General features: G+C 45.8%; 1 protein-coding gene across 5 annotated transcripts in view; it reads right to left on the minus strand.

Moving 5' to 3' along the window:
* Positions 1 to 7,489: 7,489 nt before the first annotated feature.
* Positions 7,490 to 21,797, minus strand: part of UBE2U (ubiquitin conjugating enzyme E2 U) — a 355,232-nt gene continuing 340,924 nt past the window's right edge. For all 5 annotated transcript variants that reach the window (XM_033918277.1, XM_033918287.1, XM_033918269.1 and 2 more), the window contains one exon: positions 7,490 to 8,190. In XM_033918277.1, coding sequence (XP_033774168.1) covers positions 8,087 to 8,190 — 104 coding nt within the window. In that variant the 3' untranslated portion in view covers positions 7,490 to 8,086. The remainder of the gene's footprint in view (positions 8,191 to 21,797) is intronic.

Below are 21,797 nucleotides of genomic sequence, written 5' to 3' on the forward strand. Positions count from 1 at the left end.
CCTGCTATCAGGATCGAAGATCCAAATGTGGAATCCATCTTGGCTGCCACAACTATTCTGTAAAGCTTTGTGAAGGTATGCCGAGAAGACCAAGAGGTATCTCTGCAAATCTCTTCTGGGGAACAGCTAAAGATTCTGCCCATGAGGAAGCAATGGCTCGTGTGGAGTAGGCCTTCACCAAAATAAGAGGAGGATTCTCAGCTCTGATATAGGCATAAGAAATGGCCATATGAATCCAGCTGGAGATTGAGGCCTTAGATGCCGGATGCCCTTTATGGGCTGCACCAACCAAGACAAATGAAATTCGTTTGTGACCTCCAAATACCGCAACAAAAGCTTGCGCACATCCAGGGATTTCAAGAGCCTGTCATGCTTCATGGAACCTGAAGACATGTAAACTGGCAAATGCACTTCTTGACTGATGTGGAAACTCAAAAACACTTTTGGTAAGAACAGGGCCGGATTTAGATGAAGAGGCCCTAGGCTATTCCACTTATGAGGCCCTTTCACCTCCCATTTTTAAGTTTGTAAATTACATGAGAGATAATAAAATACATCATTACTGTGATATATATCAATATGTTAAATGAAACATGTTGTTATTGGTACTAACCTTTATAAAAAATGTGACACGGATCTTGAGGCCCTAGGCTGAAGCCTAGTTAGCCTAGATAGCCTATAGGAAAATCCGGCCCTGGGTAAGAAAGAGGGAACCAAAGATCGGAGAACAAAGAGCAAAAGAGAACCGGCATGGCTTACCATACAGGTGAAGGAAGCCATAAAAGAAAAGAAGGACTCTTTCAAAAAATGGAAATGCATAAAGACAACCGAAGCCTGGAACAAACATAAAGATGATCAGAAGAAATGTCACAAGGCGGTGAGGGATGCCAAACAGGATTATGAGGAAAAAATAGCCCAGGAGGCCAAAAACTTCAAGCCCTTCTTTAGATACGTGAAAGGGAAAAAACCTGCAAAAGAGGCAGTGGGACCCCTGGACGACCAGGGAAGAAAAGGGTACATCAAGGAAGATAAACAAATCGCAGACAAACTAAATTCCTTCTTTGCGTCTGTCTTTACGAAGGAAGACACCTCAACAATACCTGAAGCAGAGAAAGTGTTTCCAGGAGAAATAGAGGACAGCCTCACCACAGTTGAAGTGGACTTAGACCAGATATACTATCAGATCGACAAACTTAAAAGTGACAAATCCCCTGGACCGGATGGAATTCACCCGAGAGTCTTAAAGGAATTGAAGGTTGAAATCGGAGAGTTATTGCACAAACTTGCAAACCTGACAATCAGAACTGGACAGATACCGGACGACTGGAGGATAGCGAACGTCACGCCAATTTTCAAAAAAGGATCGAGAGGGGAACCGGGCAACTATAGGCCTGTGAGTCTTACGTCGGTCCCCGGCAAGATGGTTGAAGCACTGATCAAGGATAGCATAGTCCGGCACTTGGACGCACACGACTTGATGAAACCCAGTCAACATGGATTCAGGAAAGGGAAATCATGTTTGACGAATTTACTCCAATTTTTTGAGACCGTAAACGAGCAAATTGATAGTGGGAAGCCTGTGGACATAATATACTTGGACTTCCAGAAAGCGTTCGACAAAGTTCCACACGAAAGACTTCTCAGGAAACTACAAAGCCATGGCATAGAGGGAGATATACAAAGATGGATAGGCAAATGGCTGGAAAACCGAAAGCAGAGAGTGGGCATAAATGGGAAGTTCTCCGACTGGGAGAAAGTGACTAGTGGTGTACCCCAGGGCTCGGTACTTGGGCCGATCCTTTTTAATATTTATATCAATGACCTGGAGGAAGGAACATCCAGTGAGATCATCAAGTTTGCAGACGATACAAAACTATGCCGGGCAATCAGATCGCAGGAGGATAGAGAGAAACTCCAGAGCGACTTGTGTCGGTTAGAAACATGGGCGGAGAAATGGCAGATGAAGTTCAATGTGGAGAAATGCAAGGTAATGCATTTAGGCAATAAGAATAAGGAATACGAGTATACAATGTCAGGTGCAACTCTGGGGAAGAGTGAACAAGAAAGGGACCTGGGTGTACTGATAGATAAGACCCTGAAGCCGTCGGCACAATGCGCGGCAGCGGCAAAGAAGGCAAATAGAATGTTGGGCATGATAAAGAAAGGAATCTCGAGTAGATCGGAGAAAGTTATAATGCCGCTTTATAGGGCAATGGTCAGACCACACTTGGAATACTGCGTCCAACATTGGTCTCCCTACCTAAAGAAGGATATAAAACTGCTGGAGAGGGTGCAGAGACGAGCAACAAAACTGGTGAAGGGTATGGAGAGACTGGAATATGAGGATAGACTTATAACACTGGGATTGTTCTCCCTTGAGAAAAGGAGAATGCGTGGGGATATGATCGAGACCTTCAAAATACTGAAAGGAATCGACAAAATAGAGCAGAGAAGATTATTTACACTGTCCAATTTGACACGGACTAGAGGACATGGAATGAAGCTGAGGGGGGACAGGTTCAGGACTAATATCAGGAAGTTCTGCTTCACTCAGAGAGTGGTTGACACCTGGAATGCCCTCCCAGAGGAGATTATTGCGGAATCGACCGTCCTAGGCTTCAAGAGCAAACTAGATGCATATCTCCTTAAGAGAGGCATATAAAGATATGGTGGACTATAAATTACGCCAGGTGTACACCTGGCGGGGCCTCCGCGTGTGCGGATCGCCGGACTTGATGGACCGAAGGTCTGATCCGGTGATGGCAGTTCTTATGTTCTTATGTTCTTAACCGTGCAAAGAATCATGATAGAGTTCAATATTTGAAGACAGGGATCTCTATAGGATAAAGTCTGGAGTTTGGACACCCTCTGGGCGGAGGTAATGGTCACTAAAAACAATGGTCAGATCCATTAAGGAAGACTGATTCAGTGGCTCATAGGGTGGACCTGAAAGATTAAGATTCCAAGCAAGAAATGGCTGATACAATGGAGGGCAGAGCCTTAAGGCACCCTTCAAAAATCTGGCTACATACAGGTGAGTTGCAATAGAGACCCCATGCAGCTTAGGACCAAAGCAAGAAAGCCCGGCTATCTTCACCTGCAGTGACCCTTTTCGAGCCTCTCTTGGAAAAAGGCGAGCACCACAAGAATCACCACAGAACATGGGTCCTCAGTTCTATGGGTGCACCAGGATTGGAAACACTTCTAGGCCTTTGTGTATGCTGCAACAGTTGATTTTCTTTTATTTTGTAAGATGGTAGCGATTACCCCATCTGAATAGCCCCAACACACTAGCGCTGTGCACACAAAAGCCATGCGGTAGGACCAAAGCGTTTTGGATCCTGTAGGGCTATTGGGCCTGCATGAGAAGACTTGGATGACAGGGAAGCCTGAGGCCCTGATCCAGCTGTAGATGCACTAGGTCTGTATAGTAGACTGACCCTTCCTTGGTGTGCTTTGATCATGCACAACAGCTGGCCTATCTTGGGCCATAGAAGTAAAAACAGAGGCCTGTCTCTGGCCACGGTTGAACCATGGCATCTAGACCTTTGCTTCCTGGTTCATGCCATTGGCTGTAGAACCAAGCCACCTTCTTGTTGGAAGCCGACTCCATCAGGTCGAAAGTGGGACATCCCCACTTTTTCACTATATAACTGAAGGCTTTCTGAGACAGGGACCATTCCCCGGGATCCAGGTTTGACAACTGAGAAAGTCCGCTTGCACATTTTCCACTCCTGCATTGTGCATTGCTGAAAGTGCTAGCAGATGAGTTTCTGCTTATCAAAAGAGCATCTGAGCTTCCATTCAGAGAGGTACATTCTTTGTGCCCTCTTGAAGATTGATGTAGGCTACTGCCTTGGCACTGTTAGAGAAAATCTGCATGCCTTGTTCTGTAGAGCACCCTTGAACCACAGGAGAACCAAGCAGATCGCTCTAAGTTCTAGTTGATTGATTGAGAAAGCGACCAGTGTCCCTGGATCTGCTAGCTCTCGCAATGTGCTCCCTAGTTGTAAAGGCTGGCATCCGTGATCAATACCATCCATGCCGAGATATGAAGGGGGATTCTCCTGGAAAGAGACAAGGGGCTCAACCTCCAGAGGACACTGCACCAGGCTGTTGATGTCCAAGGGAGCTTTTGATGGAGTGGATCCCTCTGCGGAGACCACAGAGAAAGAAGTGCCTCCTGTAGGGGGTGCAGGTGTGCTACTGCCCATGGTATGACATCTGTGGTCGCCACCATTGACCCCAGCACCTGCAGGTATTGCCATACTGTAGAAACAGCCGTATTCTGAAGACTTGAATCTGTTGGAGAAATTTTTCCTTGCGTATCTCCGGAAGGAACACCTTGTTTAGTCTGGTGGCAAAACAGACTTCCAAATATTGCAAGTCCTGCTTCAGAATGAGATGACTCTTCCAAAAACTGATTACCCAGCTGAGGCTTTGTAACACTCTGGACCACTTACTGAACCGCCTGGTGGCCCTCGGATTCGGACTGGACTCTGATGACCCAGTCATCCAGATATGGATGGACTTGGATACCTAGGTGGTGCAGATGGGCTGCAACCACCACCATTACCTTGGTAAAGGTTTGAGGCACAGTCACTAGTCCGAAGGGCAGAGCTGCAAACTGGAAATTCTGTTCCAATATGTGGAACCTCAAATATCTCCTGTGCTTTGGAAATATGGGAATATGTAAATAGGCCTCTGTCAGATCCAGAGAGCCAAAAAATTCCCCTGGTATGACCAATGCAATCACCGACCTCAGAGTTTCCATCCAGAATCCATTGACAGCTTTTAGATCCAGGATTGTTCTCCAGTCTTTTGGCATGACGAAGTATATAGAGTATCTGCCAAAGCCCAGGTCTTCTTCTGGGATGGACTCTATGGCTCCTATGGCCAGCAACTTCTACATCGTTGCTCTGACCTTTGCTGTTTTCGAGCTTCCCTGCTGGAGAGTCCAGAAATAGATCTGGGAGAGAATGATAGAATTTGTATTTGCTCAAGATGCTCAACATCTAGCAGTCTCCCCCTGAAACAAAGAGAGTTGACTGCTGGCCTGGCATTATAACTGCTTCTTTGGAGTGGAAGCAGTACACAGTCCTTAATCTTGTGGCCATCAGGTCCCACCAAATCTCTGCCTGGCAGTCTGAAAAGACCACTTACCAGAGGAACCGCCAGAATATTGGCAATAGCACCTGGAGGAACGAAAGGAACGCCATCCCAATCCCCTACAGGACTGGAGTCTGCTGTCCGGTAAAGACTGAAGTCTTTCTTGTGGTCTTGCACCTTGGCCATAAGATCATCCAGGCCCTTATCATACAGCAGCTGCCCTTTAAAAGGCAGCTTACTTAAGGTCACCCTGGATGAAGAATCACAGGACCATTGCCTAATCCACAGCATTCTGCGTGCTGAGATACAGTAAGCCAAGACCTTGCTCACCACTCTGAAACGGTCATACAGGGCATCAGTCACATAATCCACTCTAGTGATTAAAAAGAGAAGTTCACTGTCTACAACAGTTCAAGGATCATGGCACAACTTAAGAGTGACAGGCCCTGGCAGCAAAGAATGCCACCGCAGCCACTCTCAGACTAGAGGCTGCGGTATCAAAAAGCCTTTTGAGCACAAATCTATCCTGCGGTCCTGGGAGTCTGGTCAGCACCATGTCTCCTTCACTGGGAAGGGATGTGCGTTTGGTAACCTGTGCCACTAATCTACCTTAGGTAAAGCAAAAAGCTGATTGAACATGGCCACCATGGGATAGAGCTTAGTCATTACCTTTGACCAGCCTCAGAAGCCCTTCTGGCACTTCCCAGTGATTCGTAAGCATCTTGGTTATAACTGGATGCTCAGGGAAACAGGAAGACTGTGACTTTGTGCTGCAGATGTCTGAGGAGTCTCTAGCTTCAACTCCTGGAAGGATTCCGTAATCATCACAATCAGCGCTGCTGGTTTGAACAGCATACGTACAGTGGGGTTGTTCCCAAGATCAGAAGAGTCCCCAAGATCTGGGTCCTGAAGCCCTGCATCTGCAGCATTAACCCTCACTGTAGAAATGCCTGTCTGTGAGAGCAAAGGCATCACTATATAATCCTTATCATCTGTCTCATCCATAGGTGGACTGTCCCCCAGCTTTGCATGGCCTTGTTACTGGGGATCTGCGCTCTTAGAAGGGGGACCCCCATAGTAAGCAGGGACGCCATTCAAAGAGGGCTGACTGTGCCTTTGATGAACCAACAGGATTGAAACAGCATATTAACAAATTTGGGGGGGGGGGGGGAATCCCTGAGGGACATAAGGCCCTTGTGGTCCCTGCCTATCATGTTTATGGGATTTAAGCACCAAATTGTGGCTATGTTTTGCCAGGGACATGCTTGTGCTACTCTCAGGCTCAAATTTTGATTTATGGGGTTTTGCTCAGGTGGGCAGGGACCCAGAACCCCCTTAAGGGGGACAGGAGGGGCCCACAGTCGCCTTGAGCTTGTTGAGGTTTGTGCAACTCACAAATGGAAGATTAGATTAGATACAGTGCCTCCCGTGCCCACCTCATGTGCCATGTGGTACATGGAACGTGGATGCTCCTCGGACTACCATCCATTGCAAATAAGGCCTGAATTCAAAGTACCCTGCCCTAAGGAGTCCATCCTGATTGTTTTCTGTCAAAAATAATGTTTTTGGAGGCAGGTATAAGCTTTTTAAATTGGATTGGGAAATCCAAGATGGCCATGGCGGCAGCAATTTTAGTTTCAAGTTTATTATGACTTGATATACCGCTTTAAGTACCAAAGCGGTTTACATCTTACAGAATTATAAAAATTAAGTCAGGAGAATGTACAAACAAACTAAAAGCAACAATTAAACATTGAAACAAAAGGAAAAAGGGTAAGGATACAATATTAAAATAAAAGGAAAAGGCCCAGGAAAGGAAAGCTGAAAAATAAAAAAACCTGCAATTTTAGAGGTGGGGGACGTAGTACTATCCATAAAACCTCCCAAAGCACATTTTTAAAGACCCCCCCCTCCCATATCGATCAGTGTGCCATGCTGTGTACTGGGAGCTGCAGAATGGAAGCTGATACAGCTTACAGGGAGATCCTCTGCCTCAACAAGCCAGGAAAGTAGACTAGTCATTTCTTCTGACTGCCTCTCAGGCCATGATTCTCTAGCCAGAGACTTCAACTCCCCACTGGACCTATGTATGCGTAAATTGGGGGGGGGGGGGGGAACACAGTTGGCTCTGATCCTGAATGGACCTTAGGCCATGAAGCCACACAGCCTGTGCTCAAGCCCACTAGTGGATGAACCTGGGGTGAGCTAAGCTCCCAAGTGAATGGTCCCTGAGTCCCACGACTTGTAAATATAGGCTATACAAGTGGGTGCACTGCAAAGTAGCCAACCCCTTGGAAAACAGACTGCGTCACAGAGTCTGCAGTCTCTCGCAGCCAGTGGGGATCCTCTGCAGCACAAAGCAGTGACAAAATCAGTGGAAAAAAAAAAGATATGAAAAGACAAGCTCCTACTGTCTCGCTTGTAGGTAGACACATTAAGGAGTGAGGGGCAGTCCAGACTAGAGGTGAATGAGGAGGAGAAAAAGTATGCAAATAAAGCTTCCTACAGAGATCTCACGAGAAAGGGTTCACAAATCAGATCAGAGGTGCTAAGGAGCACTTTTATCCTTATGTAGGCCCTGGCTGAATATCAGACTGGACCCATATATGCTATGGTGATCAGCACAGAGACAATTAACTCCAGATATTCAATGCTGGTGCTTGGACATAGCCTAGTACTGAACATATGGGGATAATTTAGCCAGCAATGGTCAGCATTTAAAAAACGCTGACCACTGCAAGCTGAATTATCAGCCAGATAATATTAATATCTTAACAAGACTAAGGGGCATTTTAAAATAATCATTTGGCATTAGTCTATGATTTCAATGTCTGCATAAGGTGCTACTGATAACATACAATACATATTTTCATTATTCTAGAACAAGTTATTTATAAACATATTTCATATTTGTTTCCGACAGAAAATATATACACCAGATCTTTCAGAAACTATTTGTCTTAAGCTGTAATATAGCTTAATCTTCTAGCACTGTTGAGCTTAGAGTATTTGTCCAGGCTACTAGGTAGTCTACTTCTTCCTCCCATGACTCATATTCATGTTTGTCATTCGTAGAATGGCCTAAGAAAAGCACAAGAGATTAATGTAAAACATCAATAAAAGAAAATCAAGTTATATTTTGATTTTATTCTTAAAAATGAAGTTTTATAAATCAATATTTGATCCCATTTAGATAGGATTAAATCTGAGTGCTTAAAATACATCTTATATTGTACAAGTATATTCCGTATATTTCAAACATACATATTTATATTTGGGTACAGTCTGGGGCTCATAATCGAAAGAGAAAATAGTCCAAAAACCGGCCTAAGTCGGCACTTGGAAGAACATTGTCAAAATACGTCCAAGTGCTGATAATGAAAATGGGTTTTGGATGTATTTCTAAACGACCTAGGCCTTCATAGTGCCGCTGAACAACCAAAGCTAAACGGGGTGTTTCAGGAGGGGTGTTGAAGGTGGGAGTTGGGCGGGACGTGGGCTGGCTTAGACTTAGTCGTACAGCACGTATAACCGAAAGTTATACAGACCAGCACAGACGGACGTTGTGACTTAGACCATTTAAAACATGGTCTAAGTCACAAAAACCCACCTAAAGTCACCAGATAAGCACTGCAAACATATAATACAGACCCCCCACACACTACCCCAGTGATCACCGACCCCCCCCAACCCCATAAAAATCGTAATCACATCTTTAAAATTCAGCATCCAGACCATCATCACCTGGCAGCCTGGCATAGGAAAGCCTAGTCGTCCAGCACAGAGGCTGCTTAAGCCGTCTTGGGGGTGGGTTAGGGACCCATGGAGAGGAGGACCCATGCTCATAAGCCTCTGTAATCACTGCATTGATACTTAAACATGTGCACTCCCCTATACACCCCCAAAACCCTTTTGTACTGGCATATAAGTGGCTCCTGCAGCCATAAGGGCTATTGGGGTGGTAGATAAGTGGGTCTAGGGGATTCTGGAGGTGGTTTGGAGGGCTCACCATGACCTATAAGGGAGCTGTAGTGAGATGATGACATGGCACCCTTTTTGTAAATTTCACAGCAGTGCCCTGTAAGGTAATCCACTATTTAGGTGCCATGTCTGGGTGTTCAGTCCATCACTTTGCAGATCCCTCCCATGTCCAACAGGGCTTGTTCTAGGCGTTTTTGACTTGAACGAAAAGTTGGACGGAAATGCGGTATAAAGATGGACGATTTAGTGACTTGGACGATCAGATCGGCAGGACGTATAGTTAATAAAAAAAAATTTTGGACGTATTTTTTGAAAATGTGTCCTAGGCTGGTTTTTTTTTGACTTTGGACGACTTGCGACTTAGATGAAAACGGACTTAGACTTTCCTTTCGATTATGCCCCTCCACATGTTTTGATTATATCATATGTCTTTTGATGGTCATACAAACCCATTCTATAGAAAATATTAAGTGCAAAGAGCATCAAACAAGAACATGGGTTAACTGCTCTATGTATTTACTTCGTCCCTTTCCCTGTCTTTACATAGCTCCTCTGCAGCTTCTCCCTTAGCAAGCTTTTCCTCCTCTCACTGCCTTCATCTCTTACCGATTTATCAACCTCCTCTCATTACTTGCTTTTCTCTTCTGTCCATTTACAATCTGACTTCTGCCCACTATCTGTCCCCATGTTCATTCGTGGTGCTAGGTAACCTCAACCTTCATCTGGATGATTCTTCATATCCTCTTGCTACTGATTTTTTGTCTTTTCTCAGCACTATAAATATTATACAACTGGTCTCTTCCTCCACCCATGTTGCTGGTAATGTTCTTGATGTGTTTGTTATCTGCCAATCTTCCATACTCAATGTCTCTCTTCTTTTCATCTTTTTGGTTTCTTGGCCAGACTATGCCTTAATTTATCTTTGCCCTTCCTGTGGCTCCTTCCCTTTCATTTCTTTCATGCTCTGCTAAGACTAAAAAAATCCAGCCTCTAACTCTCGATACTTTCATAAAAATCTTGATGATTTTCCATCTGGCTTCCTTTCCTTGTCCATAGATAATCAGGTTTCAATATTTATATGGCTCTTGACAAATCTGCTCCATTGCATCCTGCTGTTAAGAAACCTTCATCTTGGCCCTGGTTTCACTCTGGCCTTTCACTTCTTCACCATTAATTTGTAGGACAGAACACCTTTTGTATAAGTCTCCCTCTGCAATCACCCTTGCTGCATTTAGGGATGTTTTCCACCATTATTCCTCCAGCCTTAAAAAAGCAAAGAAATTGTACTTCGCCAGTCTTCTTCAGCAGAATAAATCAGAGTACCTCCCAACCAGTGTTCCCTCTAAGCGGGCGGGTGTTGTGAGCAAACTTTTTTCACTGTGAGCTAAAAATATCGGGCGCCAGCAAGTTATGAGCCAAATAAATATGTTGCTTTCTACCACAGAACTTCCTTACGTTTGTATGGAATCTATCCCCTTTCAACTTTAGAGAGTGCCCTCTCGTTCTCCCTGCCTTAGCTACTAAGTCTATTCCCTTCAGTACCTTGAATGTTTCTATCATGTCCCCTCTCAATCTCCTCTGCTCAAGGGAGAAGAGGCCCAGTTTCTCTAATCTTTCGCTGTACGGCAACTCCTCCAGCCCCTTAACCATTTTAGTTGCTCTTCTCTGGATCCTTTCGAGTAGTACCGTGTCCTTCTTAAAGTACCAGTGCTGGACGCAGTACTCCAGGTGAGGGCGTACCATGGCCCGGTACAGCAGCATGATAACCTTCTCTGTCTCTTCAGTCCAGCATCTGCCCCTTCCATTCACTGTCTGTCTTTCCCTGCCATCTCTCCTCCTGCCCCCCCCCCACCCCCCAATTTGGTCTAGCATCCATCATCTTCCTTCTGTTCCCCTCATGGTCTGGCATCTCTATCCTTCCCTCCCCCCTGTGGTTTTTAGCATATCTCTCTTCTCATTTCCTCCACTCAGATCTGATCATTCTCTGCTCTCTCTTCCCTTTTCTTCTCTGGTCTTCCTTCTCTCTTTTCTGCCTCCATCTAAATTAAATTCTTTCTTACTATTTAGTCCCGTTTCCCTCTTTTCACTGTGTCTACACACAGCTTGTCACCCCTTTCCCTCACCCCTCCATTATCTTACTATTTTCTTCCCCCTTTATTTATCTCCTCCTTCCATCCAGTATGTGTTCTTTCCCCACTTCCATTCAGCATCTGCTCTCCCTTCTCAACTGACATCCATCTGCCTTCTGCTCTCTCTCCCTTCTTCTCACTTCCATCATCTGTCCCCTTCTCTCTCTCTCTCATCTCCTCCATTCCATCATCTGCCCCTTCTCTCTCTCTCTCTCTCTCCCCCCCCCCAACTTCCATCATCTGCCCCCCTTCCCCTCACCTTTGTGGGTCACTTTCTTTCCCCTGAGGGTGGCTCATGTCACAGGGGAAGCTTTGGCCGAGCAGAACCGCTTGATTGACAGTGGAACTTACTTGATTGATGTCGATGCTGGGGCCCGTTGCCGTTTGAAGGAAAAAAAAAAAGGTGGAAAAAAGGAACCTGTAAAGGCGAGAGGAAGGGAAACCTCCAGGACAGCTGCTTTTTGCCCTCCTTCAGCGGCCCAAGAGTTCAGACCAGCAGCGGCAGCTCTGTATGCTTTTAACTTCGGCACAGAGCTGCCCCTAATCAATAGTTTAGCGCGGTTTCATGAGGCAGCCTCGGGGCCTTTGATAGCCGGCCCGCTTCGATGATGCGATGTGGGCCGGCCTAGCAAAGGCCCCGAGGCTGCCTTATGAAACCGCGCTAAACTATTGATTAGGGGCAGCTCTGTGCCGAAGTTAAAAGCATACACAGCTGCCGCTGCTGGTCTGGAGGTGCGGAGACAAGGCAGGAGGCAAACGCGGTGGAAGGCAGGAGTCCCGGCGAAGGCAGGAGTCCCGGCACAGCGACTGCAACAGGAAGTTGCAAGTCAGCTGACGCCGGCCTTTCGTTGCGGCGGGGACCGAATCCTTCGCGGACCGGCAAGATTTTGTTTGCGGACCGGCGGTTGAAGAACTGTGCTCTACACTGTGTGCGCTGTGACGAGAAACTTGTGCGCTGCGAGGTAATATTTTGTGCGCCAGCGCACCCCAGCGCAGCTTAGCGGGAACACTATCATTTCAGTAGTCCCCCCCATCCCCACTACAACAACTCTTTACTTATTGTCTACAGATGACTTGCTCTTAAGTTTTACAAGATTGCCCAGCTTTGGCAATCTTTGTCTGCAAGTCCAGACACTACCACTATCTCTTCCCCTAGTTCCACCATACACTCTTCTGCTGTTCTTACTGCCTCCCTTATCTCATGTAATCTCCCAGCTAAAGATCTCCTTCAGAAAACTATTTCCTCTTTCTGACCTTCTCTATTCACTTATACTATTCCAGTCTTTCTTCAGAAATTTCTGGAACCGTTCCTTCTATTCCTCCTTTTCATAGTCGCCGCTAGTCTTTCCTCTGCCACTTTTCCTTTGTTCTAGCATCAGGCTGTTATTACTCCCCTCGTCAAAGACCCTAGCTGGATAATTCTATCATAAAAATTATAGGCCAATATCCAATCCCCCTTCCTCTCAAAGATAATTGAAAAACTTGTCATCTTTCAACTCTCCAGCTATCTAAAAGAAACCCCTGCCCCCCCCATCTCCACTAAACTGGTTTTCTCACCCATCACTCAACAGAACACACCATTCTAGGTCTCACTGATTGTCAGATTTGTGCTAGATGGTGGAAGAGATGTTGTTCTCTTTTCCTTAGACATGTCAACAGTGTCTGACTTGGTAGACCAATCCTTATTACTCACCCACCTCAGGGACTTGTTTTAACTCTCTTTGGAAAACCACTCAAAGTGGCAGTAAAGCAAGACTGCACCGAGTCTTGGGAAGAATTTCAAGAGGTGACATCTAATACCCATCCAATGACTTAGGATGTTCACCACAGGAGAAGACTGCCCTGTCTTTATGACTTTTCATTTTAAGCACTGTTTTATCACTGACACGCAATGACTCAGCTCCTCTCTGACCAGCAAAAAGAACCACACCCTGTAAATCCATATCATAAAGTGAATGGGGGGACAGGTCTAGGTAACTTAGCTCTCAAGAACAAATCATTAGAGAGATGGATCTCATCAGATCACAATGATGAAGCCACCAAAACTCATCTCGCACGTAGGAAATGTCACAAGTTTCACCTAAAAGTAGTCCACTTAGCAATCAATCTATTCTCACACAAGAAATCACAACTAGGACATGGAGGATCAAAGCTGAAGTAGACTAGCTTTTTCATGATTTCTTCTGAAACTGCTGAAGATTTCACGTCATCAACTTCCCTATTCAGTGTCATTTTGCAACAGTAGCAGATAGCCATCTGCCACTGTTTTTATACAAGATTTTGTACAACTGTTTTCAGTTTATCCAGAGAAACTGGTCAGTGTTAAGAGTATTCTTCTGTAGATGTGCTTTTATAAAATAAAGATATAGTAGTTAAAAAATATATAATATATATTGTGCAGTACAGTGATTTAATTTCTATCTTATTGTTTATTCCTAAATAGTTCACTATTCTAACTCTCTGTCATCTCCCCAACCTTTGTTCTCTAATGTTCCTAAGGGCTCCATTTTAGAACCCACTTTATTTTACATTTTCTTGGCCCCTCTGACACTTCTTCTCCAATTACTGGGTTTCACATCATATACTCTATGCTAACAATATGCAGCTGCTTTTTCCTTTTGACTCCTCTTCTGTCTCTGACTAAAACCTAGTAGCGCTATAGAAATAAATAATAGTAGTAGTAGTAGTCTCAAGCAATTGGTTGTGTAATAACCAATGGAAACTTAATTCAGCTAAATAAAATAACATCAAACTATTTATGAATCACAGATACCTCACAGTCCTGTGCGAATTACAAAAGATAAAACCAGAACATTCACTGTTGAATTTACAATCAATTAAACCATGCAATAATTATTTTCCAAATTTACTAAACAAATAGGTTTTCAATAATCTTCTAAAATGCATATAAAGGAATGATAGTGAAATTAACGGTTGAATTATAGACTCTCATTTGGCCACTTGGTAGGAATGGAAGATTAGATTTATATCTTTGATAATCTTCTTTGTTAGTCCTTGGAGGATTCCATACACACTATGTGCTCAATCCCAACCCACAGACCTGGTGTTGCAGAAATCTAAATCTTTTCAGAACACATGCTGCTCTCCCCCTAGTGGTAGAATCAGTTCAGTCCCAAAGCCAGGCATATACTTGTAAATCCAGGACAAGGGGGGTACAGGGGAAAATCCCCATCAACACAAGTAACTCACGAACTGGTTTGCTCTGCAAAATATTAACAAATAATAAACAGGCACAAAGGCAACTCAGAAAAACATTGAGGAACAATGCAGTACAAACTTGTTTGTGCAATGAGCACCCCAAGAAACTCCCCACAGGATCTGGCAATTGGCTGGAAAATCTTCAAGCCTTCAATGAGAGTACCCGAGGCAGAAAGGAGCAGGCTACCCCAAATAACTGAGTGATTACAGAGAGGGCGAGTCGTATGGAATCCTCCAGGGACTAACAGAAAGATTATTGAAGATATAGATCTAATCTTCCATTCTGTTACGTCCCTTCCGGATTCTATATGCTACGAGACGTACCCGTTTTACTGTGTCAGCTGTTTTTTTGCATTTGCATCTTTGCTTTCCTGACTACATGACCAGCCTCTCTTAACTTTTCCAGATATTTTTTGCCTTCCTCTTTCTGTAATCTTTTGTAGTTTATGAAAACTAACCTCTTATTCCTTACCTTCTCAGCTACTACTCTTGAGAACCAAAGCGGCCTTCTTTTCCTCTTACTTTTACTTACTTGCCTCACAAAAATGTTTGTTGCCCTTACAATCGCTCCATTCAGTTTTTTCCATCAAACTGCTCATCAATAAGACTGAGCGTTCAAAAGCCATGACTTAAGACCAAAACACCGTGGGTTCTCCAAGGACACCACTCCCTGACTGAAAAGATATTAATGAAAAGTGAACCGGAGTCTCTTGTTCTACTAAAGACATATGAGAACCACATACCACGAGCAGCGAGGTCAAACCAGATCTACTTGAGACACCAGGCCAGAATATGTTGCTGTCCAGCAGAAGACCAGATCTATCAGAGGCCATGGGGGGAACGTCATACAGGAACTTGTGAGCCAGCCAGGGCCAAACCAATGCATCAGATCCTAGCTTCCAAGCTGTTCATCATCTGAAAAGGCGCCTGGCCTTCAAGATCCCTGATGAAGCCAACAAGACTCTCTGGGACAATCCCTGGCTCTTGTAAGAGCAGATGGAATGGCTCCTGTGAGATTATTCACCCTCGAGAAGAGAAGGCTGCGAGGGGACATGATAGAGACTTTCAAAATACTAAAAGGATTCGATAAAATAGAGCAAAAAACATCGTTATTCACATTGTCAAATGTGACTTGGACAAGGGGTCATGGACTGAAACTAAGGGGCACCAGGCCCAGGACAAATATCAGAAAGTTCTGTTTCTCTCAGCTAGTGGTGGACACTTGGAATGCTCTCCCGGAGGAGGTTGTGTCGGAGACCACCATTCCGAGATTCAAGGGCAAGTTGGATGCACACCTTCTTGCAAAACATATTGAGGGGTACTGGTAAACAGGGTCTTTAGCAGGGAACACCGGGATTGGCCTCCGCATGTGCGGGTCGCCGGACAGGATGGACCTAGGGTCTGATCCGGTGAATGGCATTTCTTATGTTCTTATGACTGCTGGAACATTGTCGATGCCGGTGAGCCACCAAGAAAGGCAGAAGCAGCACTTCCTCCCAGTGGGATGCTGCCAATCTATCTTGCCCAAGAGAGAGATAGCACTAGAGCTCCCTCACAATGTACATACACCACTGCCATAGCTTTGAAGAAAACTTGCACCGCTGGTCTTCTGAAGGGGCTGGAGATCACCAAGAGAAGAGGGACTCCTGCCAAGGGCGCATGGGTGTTCTGGCCCAGGGGGTTGCCTCCAAGGAGGCTATTTGCAGAAAAACCCAGGCCAAGAGAGCCGGACAATCCAAGAGAACTCTAATCTGTTGACAAAGGTTCTATCTACTCACCCTGAGAAGAAATGCATGACTCCATCTGGAGACAAAGAGAAGACCTAGAAAATGCAGAGACTGGGAGGATGCCCTGCCTCTCTTCCTGAATTTGCCCACGCCTGCAGCAGAGACACTACAGTTTCCACCACGTTTTTTGTACACCCAACAAGATGGATCCAGGAGCACCCACTGTCCCAGCAAGGGTGGACATGGACCCCCTGTTGGTGGAAAGCCACCTCAACTACAATCACTGGGACGAAAGTGCGGGAGCCGTTACAAGGCCAAGGGGCAGAACTGCAAACTGGAAATTCTGATGCAGAACATAGTAAATGACAGCAGATAAAGACCTGAATGGTCCATCAAGTCTGCCCACCAGTCATACCCATCAAAAATTCATGATTAAATTAACTTATCTCTTCTTTGATACGCCTGGAAAACAGACTGCAAAATCCACCTGGCATTGTCCTAGGCTACAAATGCTGAAGTTGCTGTCCAATCTCTCTCCAGCCTATCCAACCATCCCGCCAGTAGGATATCTTCCACAAGACTGGCCCGCAACATCTCCATGTTCCAAGTTAGTGGAGTTCCCATTGATGCCTTCCCAAGCCTATCCCACACCAAATCACCACACATGGGACACAGGCCGCGCAAGTCTGTCCAGCACTGGCCCTAGTTCCTTAATGTTCATCCTTCTTTAATTTACATACTTCATTTTCTAATTAGAGATTCTTTATGTTTATCCCACACTTTTTTAAATTCCATCTCTGTTTTCCTCTCCGCCACTTCCCTCGGGAGGACATTCCAGGCATCTACCACCCTCTCTGTGAAAAAGAATTTCCTAACATTGCTCCTGAGTCTTCCTCTCTCCAACCTCAGATTATGCCCTCTAGTTTTATCATTTCTCTTCTCTGGAAAATATTTGGTTCTATATTAATACCTTTCAAGTATTTAAACGTCTGTATCATATCTCTCCTGTGCCTCCTCTCCTCCAGAGTATACATATTTAGGTCTTCCAGTCTCTTCTCATACTCTTACCATTTTTGTTGCCTTCCTCTGGACCACTTCAAGCCTTTTGATATTCTTCACCAGATTCCGTCTCCAAAACTAAACACAATACTCCAAGTGCGGCCTCACCAATGACCCCAATGGCATCAACACCTCCCTTCTGTTGGTTCTTTCTCTTTCTATACAGCCTAGCATCCTTCTGACTACAGCCACCGCCTTATCACACTGTTTAGATGCCTTTAGATCCTCAGCCACAATCACCCCAAGGTCACTCTCTGTCAGTGCTTATCAGCCTCTCACCTCCCAGCACATACGGTTCCCTTAGATTTCTACCCCCCTAAATGCTTCACTTTGCATTTCTTTGCATTGAATTTTAGTTGCTAGACATTGGACCATCCTTCTAACTTTTGCAGCTCCTTTTTCATGTTTTCCACTCCCTCCGAGGTGTCCAATCTGTTACAAATCTTGGTATTATCCGCAAAAAGGCTAACCTTACCTTTTAACCCTTCAGCAATGTCACTCACAAACATATTGAACAGAATCGGTCCCAGCACCGACCCCTGAGGCACTCCATTAGTCATCTTTCCCTCCAAGCGAACTCCATTAAACATCACCCTTTGGCACCTGTCTGTCAACCAGCTTCTAATCCAGTTCACCACTTTGGGCCCTAACTTCAGCCCATGGAGTTTAAAAGCCTCCTATGAGGAAACATGTTAAAGCCTTTACTGAAATCTAAGTAAATTACATCTAGCGCATGTCCTTGATCCAATTCTCTTGTCACCCAGTCAAAGAATTCAATCAGATTCATTTGGCACGATTTACCTTTAGTAAATCCATGTTGCCTCGGATCTTGTAATCCATTAGATTCTAAGAATTTCACTATCCTTTCCCCTAGAGACAGCAGCTAGCACAGTGTACTCCACTGACCACTTGGAAAAGGGGAATTTGCAAGAAGTGGGTGACTGAGCCCTTCTGATACAAGGAAGTATAAGGAGCATACGTCTAAGTCCTCATTCGTGGTACTGGAACAGGTTCAAGCATCTCAAAGACTAAGACGTGCTGCAGAATATCGCAGACCCTGGATTCTATTGTTGGTGATTTGCTGTCCAGAAACCAAGCCAAAGGCCGGCAAAGTAGGATTAACAAGTGTCCGATGAAAGTCGAATCCACTCTGAGAAAACAGAAGACAGCCTGCGAGTGTCCCCCTGTGTGGAAACCACACCCACTGCAGGTGACATTGGTACTTTTATGTGTGTGTATGTGTATATGTGTGCGCGTGGCATAGCCACTGCACAGGAACCTAAGGATGCCTGGAATCGGAACCATGGTAACGGAAGCAGAGCACTGTGAATGTCTCTAGGGGGGAAAATCTGAATATCTCTGATGACACCTGTGGGAGGAACAAAGAGAATTACGATCCCCTCCCAATGGCCAGTGAAATTGGATTACAGGGAGCAATGTATGGCGGTGAGCATCACACCTGAGAAGAGGTCATCCCGATCTATACCGATAAGAATCCAGCCCTTGAAAGGATGGTCACTGAAGGGGAACCGATGAGGCAGCATCCGCATCCAAAGACAGGTCCAAAGAGACCACGCTCAGACTCTGCACCAGCAGAATATATACTAAGACCATAAAGGATGCCTGGCACAGCAGCCACACCAGTGAAGAACAGGCATGCACCACCACAGAGGACACATTGCACAGGCCAGTATGACAGGCATGTGCCAGAAATGAAGTGGCCACTGCCATTCAGCTACCTGAGGATGCTAGAAAAGACTATTTTGTATCATAACAGCCTCCTGCAATCCTGAGAGATCTGAAACTTCACTCCCCAGCACTAGGGAGGGCTGCACGCTGGAAACCTGTTCCTTGGCAGAATCTACCTGAGACTATTCAGACCTGCCAAAGACCAGGATTCAGGAGATAAAGCTCAAACATAGCTGTAGCAGATCGGAAAACACTGTCCGGGGATTACATTGTTCTGAAACCTGTCCCAGGAGCTATGGATGGAATTGAAAAGGCACAGGAGAACGGACCAGGACCAAAGCCTGGAAAGTGAAAAACCCAAATGGAGCTCTTTCAGAACATCAGCCGTAAAGAGGTGGACAAAAACCCACTGAAAATGCGAAGAAGGATCAGAACCTCCAAATCTGGATGCTCAGGGAGGCTGACGAGAACAGTCTCAACAAAGGCAGGAGCTGGATCCAAATTAAATACAGGAGATGACAGAAGAAACAGAAAATCTGCATGGTAACAACTGCCAAAATTTTGCACGGCCAGACAGAGCTCCTGAAAGGAAGCTTTGCCACAGACGCCATAGACCAAAAAAGCCGTGACACACTCACCAGTTGTGTCAGACGAGTGGAGTCGGAAGAAATGCTTTAGGGGAGCCATACAACTGGTGTGTCAAGAGTCCCCAGACTTAGAATGTAGGCGAACTGCATCAGACTCCAGAACAGCCCCTGGAAGAGATTTTCTTTGGAAGGCACTGATCCAGGCTGGCTCCCCAGCCCAACAGGACATTGAGGGGGGGAGGGGTGAAGTCTGAAGCTCCTGCATTTGGAGGCGGGAAAGGCAGCCTGCGCCTTGAAACTTGGGTGGGTTTCTGTCCAGATGCACTCAGCCATCCCCAGATACCTGTGTCTGTGGGGTCACCAGTCAGCAAACTCCTCGGTAGGCACCCCAAGTACTTTCAGAAGTGGCACACAGTAGGCTGGCTTCACAGATCAAACAGAGTTACTCTGTGAAGCTGCAGTCCGGCTTTGCAGGACTGCATCCTTTTCTCTTACACTAGACCACTGGGGAGGGGTCTCAAGGCACTGAAGCCACTAAGAAATTAAGTTTAAGTGAACCAATAAGAAACAGAAGCAGAGCATCAGCAAGACTTCTGTTCAGATTGCTTGCAGAAATTGAAACTTTTTTTTTTAAAACAAATGTTTATTGAAAGTGAAAAAGGTTACAACCAGACTCAAACAGAATACAAAGCATGAGTGTAAATACAACCAAAAGCACAGAAAAGCTTCTAGAACAAGAAGAGCAGCCCCCCAGAAGCACAGCAGAACGAGAAAGCACTACGGGGCAGATCTCAGAACACCCAGGGATAGCACAACAAAACACGAAAGTGCTAGAGAGCAAAGAGCTAACGTCATAACCTTCCACCATTTTATATATAGACGTCCCCAAAGGGGACCAACCCCTACGTGCACTCACACACTCACACCAACAGCCACGCCATATCACAGAACAGACAGACTCCCAAACATAGCAGCCCCCCCAACCCATCCCCAAGGCACCACCAGAAGCTAGACCTGACAGACGGCAGAATATTGATCAAAGGGAAGAAGAAGAGAGAGGAGGGACGAAAAAAGAAAAAAGGAGAAAAGAAAAAAAGAGAAATAGGGTGAAAGAAAGAACAAGAAGAAAAAGAGAACATAAAGTGCGGAAGTGGCAGTACACCCCCCGTCCTGAGTAACCCTTCAGACCTCCATCAACTCCCTCAGTCGCTCCCACAAGCGAACATACTGCCTCGTGTCTCGGTTCGAGGATCTGGCATAAGACCGAACCTCAAATCGTGCCATCTCCAGAAGTCTACTCCTCCACTGAGGCGCCGAAGGCGAATCCTCCGACATCCAATAAGTCAAGATCAACTTCTTAACTAGAAGGGTAACGTTATAAAAGAAACGGCACTGTGGGACAGTGAACCCCTGATCCTGGAGGGAGGTCTGCAAACCCAGGAGGAGGAACCCATAGTCCCACTCCACAGTGCAGCGTACGACGCGCTCCAGAAGCATCCCCCCAAATACACAGTGTGGGACACTCCAAGAAGGAGTAAAGGTAAGTACCGGCCTGACACTTGCACTTTACGCAGAGAGCACTATCCCAAAGCCCCAAGCGGGCCCCCCGCTGCTTAGTAAAGTAGGCTCAGTGAAGGATCTTAAACTGAAGCTCCTGGAAGTCAGCGGATTTAGTGTAGGTGTAAAGGGTCTTGAAACAGGCCAAAAAGTGCGGCTCGGGAAGACTCAGCCCCAGCTCCTGCTCCCAGCGAGAGCGCAAAGGAGCAAGCACAGACACGGGAATGGACGATTTCAACAGACGGTACCAGTAAGCCAGAGTGTTAGCAGACACAGGAGTCACAGAAAAAAGGGTGTCCAGGTGCCCCCTAACCCAAGCCCCCTCCCGGCCTCTCCGTTCAACATCCCAGTAATGTCTAAGTTGAAAGTAAGAGAATAAATGTCGGGAAGGGAGATCCCACCACTCCCTAATCTTTTGAAAGGAAGGGAAGCTCTCGAGACTCAACTCTAACAAGTGGCCCATACTCACGCAACCCCGAGCCGTCCAATCACGGAACACCGTCCGACCCCAGCCTGGCAGAAATTGAGAATTGCCCTCCATGCGCACGAAAGGGGAGACCGCCCCAGGCAAACCCTGTCTACACCGCCACCACCGCCACGCCATCCTAAACGGTCGAAGAAAGCGGAAACAAGACTGATACCGACGCGCCGGGTCTGTTTGGAACTGAAGGAGATTCAGAAATTGAAAGGGAGAACACCAGCCCTCCATCCACGCCTCGGGGGAATATCGAGTGTGCCCA

Source organism: Geotrypetes seraphini, chromosome 1 (assembly GCF_902459505.1).
Source record: "Geotrypetes seraphini chromosome 1, aGeoSer1.1, whole genome shotgun sequence".
NCBI classification, from domain to species: domain Eukaryota; kingdom Metazoa; phylum Chordata; class Amphibia; order Gymnophiona; family Dermophiidae; genus Geotrypetes; species Geotrypetes seraphini.